We start from the raw sequence: 13,305 nt of genomic DNA, 5'->3' as shown, positions 1-13,305 counted from the left end.
TGTTTATATGCATACAGCTTGACTGGTGAGAACAAAGTTGTCATGTTGTATGTGAGCAGCGGTTTTCTAACTTTTTGGTCTTAGGACTCCTTTACACTTCTAAACATTGTTGGAAACCCTAAGAGTTTTTCATTTAAGGGGGCTTTATCTGTTCCTGTTTCTTGTATTAAAAGTCAAAGCTGAATAATATACAAATATTTATTAATTCATTTAAAGAACAATAATAAGCCCATTACATGTTAACACATATGTTTGTGTGTCAGTCATTCTTTCAACTAAAAAATGGTGTTCCACAAGAAAAGTGGCTTGTTTAGTTTGCAACTCAGTTGCCCAAGTGCTTTTCCTCAATATGACCATCATACTTTGATGTTTAGCAGCAAGAAATGCTTTATGTATATTCCTCATTTTATTATGTAGAGTCCTAAAAATATATGTACTTAAGAATTGAAATTTAATAAAAGTAATAATTTTTACTGCTTCATCAAAAACAACCTCAACCTAAGTTGGTTTGTGCTTATTTTAACTGCAAGGGTGTGGCATTGAAGCATCCAAAGCCTTGATTCATGCTAAAGTGCCACCAATTTATCCATCATTGCTTTGGGCCATAAGTGTAAATGCCAGCACAGTGAAAAAGGCCGAGTGTTATTATGACTGTAGTTTTGACTTCATGGGCCCTCTGTATGGTCTGAGAACTCCTTCCAGAGACCCACAGATCACACTTTGAGAACGGCTGACCTAGATGGCTGTCTACAAACAATAAACTAATGGTGCTGTGGGTCTCAGTTTTCTGCTTTACAGAAGGAATGGAGAATGTTTGGTTCATCTGGAAATTTAGTGAGACCAGTTAAGTGGAGTTTGTACTTAATGAAAAAATTTCATGAGCTTTACAATGGTCACTCCACACTGAAATTTTTTGAATATTGATTTGTTTAGAGTCTATGAATTTTTATTTCAGCAGTATTTTCTAGCCTGTATTTTTTTTAAGATTTTATTTATTTTTAGAGAGAGGGAAAGGGAGGTAGAGAGGGAAGGAAACATCAATGTATGGTTGCCTCTCACACACCCCCAACTAGGGACTTGGTCCATAACCCAGGCATGTGCCCTGACTGAGAATCGAACCGGTGACCCTTTGGTTCACAGGCCGGCGCTCAATTCACTGAGCTACACCAGCCAGGGATAACCTGTTTTCATTTATGTACTGATTGTATTGATCACTGCTAATCTTAGGGATTATTTCTTTTAAGAATATTTTCCAGTTCTCCCAGGAATATTTGCAAGGCTTAGTTTTATTGCAAAGTTATATTAAAGATGCACAATGCATTGTGTTAAAATGACTGTTCCCCTCCTCCTTTATACATTACAGCGTCTTATCTCTTCTTTGTATTGCTTTTCCTTTGAAAACTGCTAAAATGATGCCTAAAAGTTTGAGAGAAAGTGCAAAAGTGCACAGGGTTATAATTTGGGACAACGCTAGGGAGTAGTAAAAATGGCAATTCTCTTTAAAAAAATCACCTTGATTTAATACAATATCCGGCTTTAACATGAAAAAGGTTATAGATGAAAAGCAAAACAATTTTTAAAAATGCAGGCTGAGTATTGGATGAATTATCACCTAAAATGCATTTTTAAATTGTTAATACATGATTTATGGGCCTACCTAATTTTGGAGATTAATGGCTCCCTATTTAATTTTTAGAATATGCTTGAATTGCTGGAAGAAATGCCAAATGGAGTTCCACCTGAAAAAGTAAAAAGTTACATCTATCAGTTAATCAAAGCTATTCACTGGTGCCATAAGAATGATATTGTTCATAGGGGTAAGTATGGAATTTTTGGAATGGAAGATATTAAAACATCAAAGTTATCAATAAAATATCTTACATATTACTATAAGAATATTTCCATAGACACTGACATTCCATTTAGATTAAATACATTTTGAAAGTACAGATATGAGACAGCATTTGAGTCCCCTTTGGTCCTTCAGGTAGGCCAGGTAATGTGAAACAAACCCAAAATCAGGCTTTAGAAATAGTCCCTAAGTCACTGACAATGCCCCTCCCCTGCTACACGCACACTGTGTTGACAGTCACTGCTCATTCCCTTAGAGACCAAGATCTCCAGTCTGTACCTTCACCTCCTAATCTTTCCTACCTGTTACTGAAAACTGCCCATTTTTGCAGGTTGTATGCATGATCAACTTGACATAAAAGCCATGATTATACTTCCTTCAACTCTTAGTTTGTTTTTTATTGCCATGAAGTGCATAGTTTATAGCAGTAAAAGGGAAATTACTTTCTGAGCACCGTCTTTAACTCTACATCATTTATATTCTGATAATCTTTCTTATATTCTAGAGTTTTACAATAATGGGACACAAATAGATACAACAATAAAGCTCAAAGATGTTTGTCAGAAAATGTTGCTATATTCACTTTTGTCTTGAATTATCAAATAAGTGAATGCTACATTTTAATTTACCTATACACAGACAAAAGGATATCACTAAAAATAGCCTCACTTTAAGAATAGCTTATAAAGAATGCCAACTTCTATTATTTCTAGATTGAGACAGTTGATATTTCTCTTGTGTTTGACTGTCATAGCAGTTATCTTAGCAGGGATGGCATGGATAGATGTTCAAGTCAGCTGGAAATCTGGTGTCTAGAGTAAAATAACAGTCTATATTATGCAATTTGAGGACATTAATAAGGAACTGATTTAGCTGCATTTCCATAGTGATAGATTGATTTTGTTAAGTGCATAGTGAATCAATGGGTGGGAATTAGTAGAAATCATGATTCTGAAATCTACAGATTTCACTCCTACTTCTTCCCTATGTCCAGTTTCACTTCTACCATATGATATAGATAATGGATACTCTAAAAATGCAATTGTGAGATGCCTCCCAAGGGGGTAATTAAACTGCCTCTTCTTGGTGTTTCTACTCCTCAACTCCCACCACATCTTTAAAAATCCATGGAAAAAATGAGAACTCTTTTCTTTTTTTTTTTTCAATTTTTATTTATTTATTTTTAGAGAGGGAAGGGAGGGAGAAAGAGAGAGAGAGAAACATCAATGTGCGGTTGCTGGGGGTCATGGCCTGCAACCCAGGCATGTACCCTGACTGGGAATCGAACCTGCAACACCTTGGTTCGCAGCCCGCGCTCAGTCCACTGAGCTACTCCAGCCAGGGCTGAGAACTCTTTTCTTGACTCATTCAATATAGCTTCAACATTAGACATTTATAATTGTGAACCACATTGAAAAGGTAAAGAGATATGTAAATGTAGAAATGACATAGAAAATCATAACAAAATGTATCTTATATGTATTTTTTCCTCCAGTAAATATAATGCTAGTTATTTACTCTTGTACGTGCTTTTAAGGTATGTTGTGGGTGTAAGCATTTTATATTGTACCTCCAAAATTTGTGTTATTAGTATTTTATAAAGTAAAAATAGTTTCTTAAAATGTGGTGGCCTAGATTCAATCATTCTTAAATTCCTTTCAGAGGTACAATTAATGCCTTTAACTTTTAAAGGGAAAATATTTTTGAAATTGTGGTCTGCATGTTCCTCAAAAAGAAATTAATTGAAACTTTTATGTGGCAGCATAGAATGTTACTCTGCTTTTCCCTGCCGCAGGTTTCTATTCAAATTATTCTGGATAATTCTAGTTAGACGCTGTTATAGTGATCTAAGGGTGTTAATCAGTAGTACATGGCACATTTTTTAATAATTGCTTTTCAATCTTGATACTCCAGATATAAAGCCAGAAAATCTCTTAATCAGCCACAATGATGTTTTGAAACTATGTGACTTTGGTAAGTTAAAAATACATTGAGCCCTTCAAATATAGTAGTCTTCTCTTAAATGTAATTTTACTTTATGTACCTTCAGTTACCCATGGTCAGCTGAGGATCAAAAATATGTAATGGAAAATTCCAAAAATAAGTCATAAGTTCTAAATTGTGTCATTCTGAGTAGTATGACAAAATCTCATGCTTTCCTGCTCTGTCTCGCCTGGGATGTGAATCACAGTATCTGTCTCAGTTATCAGATTAACTGTCTCAGTACACCACTGCTTGTGTTCAAGTAACCCTTATTTTATTTAATATCCCAAAGTGCAAGAGAAGCTGTAACATGCTTCTTTTATGTGAAAAGGTATGTATGTGTAGGAAAAACAGCACATACAGGTTCAGTATTATCTGAGGTTTCAGGCATCCACTGGGAGGGTCTTGGAATTTAGCCCCTGTGAAGGGGAGACAACTATAGAAAACTAAGATACTATACCACATAGATAGCTTTTACAGGTATATTAAAATTATTTTTTTATGTTTTGACCTAAAGTAGCAGAGGAGCATTCTTTTCAGTTATATGTTAAAAAAATTAATTGCAGGGAGATTACTATTCTGTTTTTGCTGTAGATACTATTGTCTACCCTTTTTTTTTTAATTCATCATGCAGTATTTATTTAATGAGAATTCAAAGCAAATACCTGCATGTGCATACATTCATAGGTCTGGCACTTAATGACCCCAGATAAAGAATTTTCTAGGAAATACTATTGTGGCCTTCTGGTTTGAGTAGGCTAAAAATAATTTTTAAATATTTTAAATGTTGATAAAATTGTTTTAGGCATAATCATAAACCATGAAAATACGCTTATGTAAATATACACATGTATATGGTATAAATGCAAAAGTTATATATCTGTGAGTTCAAAAGACATTTTTAGAACAATTCTATTCTCTTTAAATGTTCATTGAATGGGATTAGTAATTTATGTGTAATATTCCAGCTCCTGATTGAATGTGGAAGGAAGTTTTTGAGTTATATTCTCTGCGAGTAGAAAATTGTATATTGTTTCCATGTATAAAACTCTGTATTAAACACTTTTAAGCATTTACATTAAAATAATTTATAAAAGTTTTCAAAATATAGGGTGACTTTTTAAGTTATACTTTCGTTTCATCCATATGTTGAAAAATAAGTTGGCTTTTATAATGTTATTTTTTCAGATACTCAAATATAATCACATACAATTATAAACCTGCACATATAAATAAGAAGACATTTCATTTTGTACACAAAAATTAGATTAGTACTTAGCAGATGGCGCACACAAGTGAGACATGGAAACACTGCAAGAATTCACTGTAGAATGACCAGTTTTGTCCAATGTAGCAATTGGAAACATGTGTAGTTGTTTTTAGTCAATATTTTCAAAGAATTGAATATTATGAACCTGCTTGCTTAAGGAAAAACGTTTTGCAGAACTTAAGTTTCTTCATATTTTATGATAAGGAATGTTGCAGAGATGAGCTCTGCTGTATCTTAAACATCTGAAGAAGTGCTTAGAAGAATAAAAAGGAAATACTGAGTACTATATTTAAATGATTTTGATCGTGGCATTTTTAGAACTTCCTTAGCTTGATGATTTTCAGGAATAATAATCAATTTTTTACTTTTTTTTCCTTATTTTTTTACTTTCTATCCATAATTGTGATAACCACCAAGTACTGAGACTTTGTGCACCTCATTGACCCTTTATTGTGCATCCATGAACTATGGGGTTGGTTACTGAAACTTGTGAAGCAAGTTATAAAAGGTGCCTGTGGTATGTTCAGTAATAGGAACAGGATATCCCTGGCCTAGTGTCATTTCAAGAAAAGGCCAGTTTAAATGGTCCGAAGTTCCACGTGGAGGCACCACTATGCCCTGGGGATCCCCTAGAAGGACTTCCTAATTACCTTCCCGCCTAGAGCATGTAGCTTCTTTGTTTAGCTGGAGGAACCCCATTCAAAAATACTAATATTTCTTCAAAATATGTCTTGCAAAGAAGTATTCATTAACTGAAGTTAGTGTTTTGTTTTTCTGCTGTTTTTACTTTTTACTGTCCATTTTAGTAAATACTATTTTCCACTTTTCAAAACTGATACACACCTTAATTTTTACCTCTAATTTTAATGTTCTTGTTCTCTATAGCTATTCACAATCAATCCACATTGCTTTTGATGAGTTAGATGGGTAATAAACTTAACTGTGGGTTTATTTTGTGACCCTAAAACCTTTTGAAAGGGTTTTGGTGGGAAATAGCAATAGATTCTAAAAGTAAAAAAGATACCTCTAATATGCTTCTCAGTCACATTAGGAAATGAAAATAATTTTGGCTTGCTTTGTTTTCATCATTGCCAACCATTACTTGTTTATATAATAGCTGGAACTGATCAGCAACAGTAGATATACAAATACCATGAATCCCCACATAGCCAAATATAGTGACTCTCTTTAAATCATTAGTTTAGCTTTGACTTCTTGGCTTTTGTGAAACTTTGTTTTGTTCCCAAGACTTGTATTTATTGAGAGAACTGTTTTTTTAAATATGCTCTGAATGCTTATTAAAGCATGTGATAATTCTGAAAACATGGATTTCTTTAGCATAGAGGGAGACTGTTTTTTTTAGTGAATATATATTTTAATTGACATATGAACAGTGGACTAACCTTTTAAAATAACAAGGGCACTATTAATAAACAGCTGATCAATAAGACTGTCAGCTGATTTCTCAAAAGTGACCTTGCAGGCAAGAAGGGGCTGAAAAGAAGTATTTCAAGTCATGAAAGGCAAGGACCTCCATCCAAGATTGCTCTATCCAGCAAAGCTTTCATTTAGAATGGAAGGGCAGATAAAGTGCTTCCCAGATAAGGTCAAGTTCAAGGAGTTCATCATCACCAAACCCTTATTTTAGATTTATCTAAGAAAAAGAAGATAAAAAGATATGAACAGTAAAATGACAGCAAACTCACAATAATTAACAACCACACCTAAAACAAAAACAAAAACAAACTAAGCAAACAACTAGAACAGGAACAGAACCACAGAAATGGAGATCACATGGAGAGTTAGCAACAGGGGGGTGGGAGGAGGAGAGAGGGGGAAAAGGTACAGAGAGTAAGTAGCATAGACGGTAGGTAGAAAATAGGGGGAGGGCAAGAATAGTATGGGAAATGTAGAAGCTAAAGAACTTAATGACACATGAACATGAAGTAAAGGGGGGGAATGTGGGTGGGAGGGGGTGTGCAGGGTGGAGGGGAATGAAGTGGGGGAATGGGACAACTGTAATAGCATAATCAATAAAATACATTTTTAAAAAATAACAAGGGCACTATTAATAAACAGCTGATCAATACCAGTCATTATGTTCTTTTGATGTTCCTTTAAAATATTGCTAGCATTGAAATATTTTGCCAACAAGAAATTATTTCTTTTTCAAAGTTACACCTTTGGACTTTGCTGTTTTTCAGGTTTTGCTCGGAATCTATCAGAAGGCAATAATGCTAATTATACAGAGTATGTGGCCACCAGGTGGTATCGGTCCCCAGAACTCTTACTTGGGTGAGTTACTTTATCCACATGGAATGACATCTGCATATCTGCTGATCCTGTATTATTAGCTCTGGGATCATCTATGGAAAATAAGAATGTCAGTTAATTAAATACCAGTTACCTATTCCAATGGAACAAATCACCCCAAAACTTAATGGCATAAAACCAAACACCATTTTATTTGCTTATGATTCTGAGTGCCAGTGATTTGAGGGAGTCAGCAACTTGAGTTCAGCCAGGTGGTTCTTCTGTTGTTCTTAATTGGAGTTGCTAATGTAGCTACAGTCAGTTTGTGGGTCATCTGGGCTGGTTGGTTTATGGGGCTTTAGCTGGGACAGACCATCTGTGTCCAATGGAGACTCGTCCTCCAATAGGCTAATCCAAATTTCTTTGTGTAATAACAGAAAAGCTTCCTGCCGCATTAGGGCAAGCCCTAAACCAAAAGTAGTTTTCAGGCCTCTGTTTATATGTCTTTTGCCTCATGGACCAAAGCACATTATATGGCCAGGTCCTGATTCAAGGGATGGAGAAATTAACTTCACCTCTTGATGGGAGGAGTGGTAGGGTCACATTACAATGTGGGAGATGTATGGAAATGGGGGGAATCACTGTTGCCACCTTCGTGAATAATCTTTGACATTAAGAATGTGGATGTCCACAGAGGTTATGGACCTCTGTGAACTCAGTGGGATGCATAGTCCATTTCTTCTGGGCGGGATTATAATTTGAATTTACTGGACATTATTTGCCAAAGAAGAAATGAATATAAATGAGATCATTCATAGAACCTCATCTGAGGATTCAAGTATGGTAGGACTTGTTATAATATGGTTTTGTGTGTCATTTGGCCCCAACAAGATAATTCTGAGGACAGTCCTATTGCAAAACTTTAGAGAGTATTTGCTGCCTAATAATACCTATGAGAGAACTTTAGTGATGTGTGGAAGGCACCCAAAGTAGATGAGGACTCCAAATAATTTGATTCAAATTGAATATTGCTAATTAATAATTGCAAGTGTCAATACTAGTTGAAGAACCATGTTATTTGTGTAAAAATTCCATTGATATCAGTTGATATTTGATTAAGATTAATAATTACATTTTTGTACATTCTCAAGACTTTGTCTTTAACATTCAAAATAGTTCCAGCTGTATAAGTTATTCAAATCAGTTGACAGAAGAAAAATAACGTTGGAGTGGGCATATAGAGATTTTCTGGGCATGTGGAGATTTTTCATAGGTTTCTCCATCTAGCCCAAGTTTTCTCTGTCATAGGTATAAAAAAAGACCAGTATCCTTCCCTCCCCAACAACCTACCAAAAAAAACCCCCCAAAACTACATGGAGTTTCCTAATATGGTTCTTAGGTTTTTTTATGGAAAGGAAATGAGATAAAATATTGACTTATTCAGTGATTTATTGTCCTAGAAATGTATTCTGTATAGTGTTAACAGTGCTTTAATTTGGAATATTTGTTAAAAGTTTTGTATCACTACTATACCATTATAGTATTGTAGAATGTTATTCCACTTTTTCAGATATTTTATTTTGGCTTTCCCTTTTTAAAGCTTAGATTATTTATGTATGAAACTAAAGAAAATACAGTTTCTTATTTAACCTACTATATATAATTTAACTTAAGGCATTAGATATTGGGGTATACATCTAATGGTGTTTTGGCAATACCTAGATTCTTGTGTATAGCCTCCATTTATTAATAACAATAAACTCAGATCCTACAAGACATCTAAACCCTAAATAATGGGGAAAAATGCTTTGAGGGGAATAGCTATCATAAAGCTTCATGTATATAGTACAAATAGATTCAAGTAAATAATACAATAGAGTTTAGCCCCATCTTAGCTATTCGCAATTGTGACTGTGCAGTCAAAGGTTAAATAATATTCAGTGCTTGTTCTTTAAGAAGACACATAAGTCAGTAGTACAATTTTAGTAGACTGAACTCAAAAAAATGGATAAGATTTAACTTTTTGACATTTAGAGAGCTAAAGGATAATTACCTAGAACAGTGATTTTTAAAACATACAGTGTACTTGACTATTTAGTCAGGGGCACTGACCTCTTTTCCCTGAGATTGTCAAATAAAAAAATGACAATAGCCAATATAACAATAGCCATCTGGTGTGAATGCCCTGCCTTGAACCATGAACATATAGGTTATATAATAGAGTTGCATCTTATTGGTCACATCACATAATTAGATTGTGTCTGATTGGTTAATTTGTGGTATAAGACATCCTTATATACAAATATAGGTACCTGATTTTTAAAAAAGTCACATGGAGCAATGTGGTAGGTAATTATTATTATTTTGTGTAAATCAATCAAAATTATACCTGTTTTTGTCAGGTCAGCAAAAAATATATATTTTTGGTTTGCCACAGAACTTTGTAATTAGTTTATGTCTACCATGAGTTGACAATTGCTGACCTAGAACATAAATTTCTTAGGAACATTTTATTCCCCAAGTGAGGTGTTAATCAGACATGTACACTGTGTTTAGGTTTATTAAGGTGTTTATGTTCCAAATATACCCGAATGTGAATAGATTTCAACTTAATGTATGCTAAGTTGTTATTAAATTGATGGTTTTATTAGCATAGATTTATTCACTTGTGTTCTGAATTTTTACTTGAATATCCATAGTTCCTATTTTTATAGCCTCCCTTTTTTCCACATGGCACTTTTTAATTCCTTAAATACATAAATGTACTTTAAATCGTGAATCTGTTCAAAATAACTTGGAAATTATTGAAATGCATTTCTTCAGTTGCCAAGATAATCTCCCTCTTTGCTTTTCAGAGCTCCCTATGGAAAGTCCGTAGATATGTGGTCGGTGGGCTGTATTCTTGGGGAGCTTAGTGACGGACAGCCTTTATTTCCTGGAGAAAGCGAAATTGACCAACTTTTTACTATTCAGAAGGTGCTAGGACCACTACCGTCTGAGCAGATGAAGCTCTTCTACAGTAATCCTCGTTTCCATGGGCTCCGGGTAAGAGGCTTTGCTAAAAACCAAAATGGAATCAGTACAGTGGTATTGTTCATTACACAATGGAAATGCATAGCTATTCCCTTTCTCATTACAGCGTTTATCGTCCCTATTATAATGTTTTATTTTTGAATTTTATATAGTATTTGTGGATTTTAAAAAGTGGTCTGAATTGGAAAGTATGAGCTGCTTATGTTTTTCCTAATTTGCACATTCCAGTTTTTCAAAGTCTTTTCTAGTATGTGTACTATTATATTCTAAACTTTGGTTATCTCAGAATGTTTCTTTATCCAATATATTAAGCATCCCCAAATTCATAAATAGTTGTTGCTTATTTGAGCAAACATTTGTAGTGATTTGAGAAAGATTATGAATTTTTAACATTTTACAAATTTAAATGTGCTGTTCTAGTGGCTATTTCTTGTTCGTCTGTTGACAGTGAAACATCATCTTCTTTTCACACTAGCGCATTGCCTTGGCAAACCTTTTCTACACTTGCTAACTTTGTACAAAACTTTTCAGAGAATATATTAAAAAGGGTCTTAAAATATAAATTTTTGCCCTGGCTGGTGTGACTCAGTGAACTAAGCACCAGTCCTGTGAGCCAAAAGGTTGCTGGTTTGATTCCCAGTCAGGGCATGTGTCTGAGTTGCGGGTCAGGTCCCTGGTTGGGGGTGTACAAGAGGCAACCAATTAATGTATCTCTCACACATCAATGTTTTTCAACTAATTGATGTTTCTCCCCCTCTCTTTCTCCCTCTTTTCCTGTCTCTCTGGAAGTAAATAAAATCTTTTATTCATTCATATATATATAAACTTTCTCCAAATGAGAGACAACCAGCTTGCAAAAAACACCTCATGAGAGTGGCCAGTTATAGGCTCTTTCTTTCTTTCATCTACCCACAAAGCTATATTTTTAGTTGTCAACTACCATGTTCGGGCCAGTATGCCAATTGGTAGTGGCCATTGTAGGGAACTGTAAAATAAGCTCACCACCACTTCCTTTCTTTCTCTTAAGTACATAATTCTCAAAACATGTTTTCTTGACATTTGCAAAGCACATTGTTTCTTCCATTGACTTGCTGGACTTCAGTTTACTTCACTTTGACGAGCACCCCTCCTCACACATGAGTGTCCAACATAGCACCAACTCTTGAATGTGAAAGGAAGGAGTGAATGGAAGTGCAGAGTTTCTCTCTCATTTCCTTCCTGTTTTCTCTCTCTCTTCCAAGTCTGTTACCTCCAGCAAGTTTCTCTTTTCTCCTTTTATTTGTGCTTTTGTAAGCCAATAATTAGCCAAATTATGGCCATAAATTAGGATGCATGTAGTTCAACAATTGTTATTAAGCATTTGTCATGCTAGATGCTAAAGGTATGAGATTGGGTAGGAGTCACCCTCGGTCTAACCGAAAAAAAAACCTATTCAGATACAAAGTTATTCATAATTCATGAATTCCTGTTTTACTGAGAATACATCCAAACTCCTTCCCGTAGCTTATGACACCTCGCCTGATCCAAGCCCTTCTAGCTCCCTGACCTCTGTGCACTCTGCTCTGCATTCCCTTCCCTCGCCAGACTCTCACCACACTTGCTTTTCTTTGTCTTTGATTTTCATAAACATTCCAAGGCTTTTCTAATTTCCTGAATCTGAGACTTGTGCCTCCTTTCAGTAAAGACACTTCCCCTTGTGCAACCCCTTCTCATTTTGTAAATTTCAGCTCCAAGAATGCCCCCTTTCTCTGACCCCCCAACATACTACCGCCACCTTCTTTCTATTGTATTGTCTGCCATAGCACCCTTTTCTCCCCATCAGAGCACTTACCATAGTATGTAATTCTTTTGTTTGTTTTCTTGTTAATTATTTATCTAGTTCTCAACCCCTAGAATATAAGCTCCCCAAGGGCAGAAATCAGGTTTTATCAGTGTATTTCCAACATCACTGAGCATGTGACCCAATCTATGTTGTCAGTACATAAGTTCAACTATGTTTCCTTTCTGTCCATCTCTAATACTACTTTCACTCTTCCACCTTTTACCTAAACTATTTGACAGCTGCTCCCAAACTGATCACTCCAACTTCCTCTATTCACTTCAGTCTTTTCACACTGCCTTTAGAATGCTCTCCCTCAAACCTCAAATTTAATTTCATCTCCTTTATGTTTAAAAGCCCCTACAGGATTGCTGGTTACGTTTAAACTCCCTTGGGGCGGCAGTAAGAACCCATGGTTCCTAGCCCTCCAGCTTCGTCTCCTATCCTTTCCCGTCCCTTTGCCTCTGCAGCCACATTGACCTCCTCACCATTTCGTTGACATGTTGCTTCTGTAGTGCTGTGTTTTCATTTCTATAATGCTCACAGTGCTCACCACACTCCTGGGAAGCTCTTCCTCCTCCCTCCCCTAGACTCATGTCAAATGTCCTCCCCCAAATAAAGCCGTTTTAGACTCCTCCCAGGGAATTGATGACCCCTCCTTCTGTGCTCCTGTAGCACTTTGATCATTTCTCTGGCAGGACTCACTCACTGCAGTCTCTTTAGCCAGTTTGCAAGTATGTATCCTCACTGGACCAATAATAAATTCCTTGAGGAAGTGAGCTGTCATGTTCACCATTGTATTTGCAGTACACCTAGAGTAGTGCCTACTGGGTTGAATAGCATTAAATGATTGAATATTTGACTTCAGGATTTTAACTCTAACATCTAGAGCCTCAAGCTTTTGCCTGCTGGCTGCCTTGTTCTTTGCCTGGTTGAAGAGGCTCTTGTGCTAGATTCCCTGAAGAGAGTGTAAACAAATGTCATGGTACCCAGCCTTAATAACTTACAAAACTAGCTGAAGAGTTAAAATGTTTGTGCATGAAATAATTAGAAAGCAATACAGTTTATAATTAAGCATGGTGTATAATAAAATGC

General features: G+C 35.5%; 1 protein-coding gene across 3 annotated transcripts in view; it reads left to right on the top strand.

Moving 5' to 3' along the window:
* The window catches only part of CDKL5 (cyclin dependent kinase like 5), a 148,638-nt gene that overhangs the window by 98,842 nt on the left and 36,491 nt on the right, over positions 1-13,305 (top strand). For all 3 annotated transcript variants that reach the window (XM_045855815.1, XM_045855813.1, XM_045855814.1), the window contains exons 6-9: positions 1,697-1,817; positions 3,767-3,826; positions 7,310-7,400; positions 10,214-10,403. In XM_045855815.1, the coding sequence (XP_045711771.1) occupies positions 1,697-1,817; positions 3,767-3,826; positions 7,310-7,400; positions 10,214-10,403 (462 nt within the window). The remainder of the gene's footprint in view (positions 1-1,696; positions 1,818-3,766; positions 3,827-7,309; positions 7,401-10,213; positions 10,404-13,305) is intronic.

Source organism: Phyllostomus hastatus, unplaced genomic scaffold (assembly GCF_019186645.2).
Source record: "Phyllostomus hastatus isolate PE091 unplaced genomic scaffold, TTU_PhHast_1.1 phas_scaffold_12, whole genome shotgun sequence".
Classification (NCBI taxonomy): domain Eukaryota; kingdom Metazoa; phylum Chordata; class Mammalia; order Chiroptera; family Phyllostomidae; genus Phyllostomus; species Phyllostomus hastatus.
The sequence above is the reverse complement of the archived record's forward strand: the minus strand, read 5'-3'. Positions and strand labels throughout refer to the sequence as shown.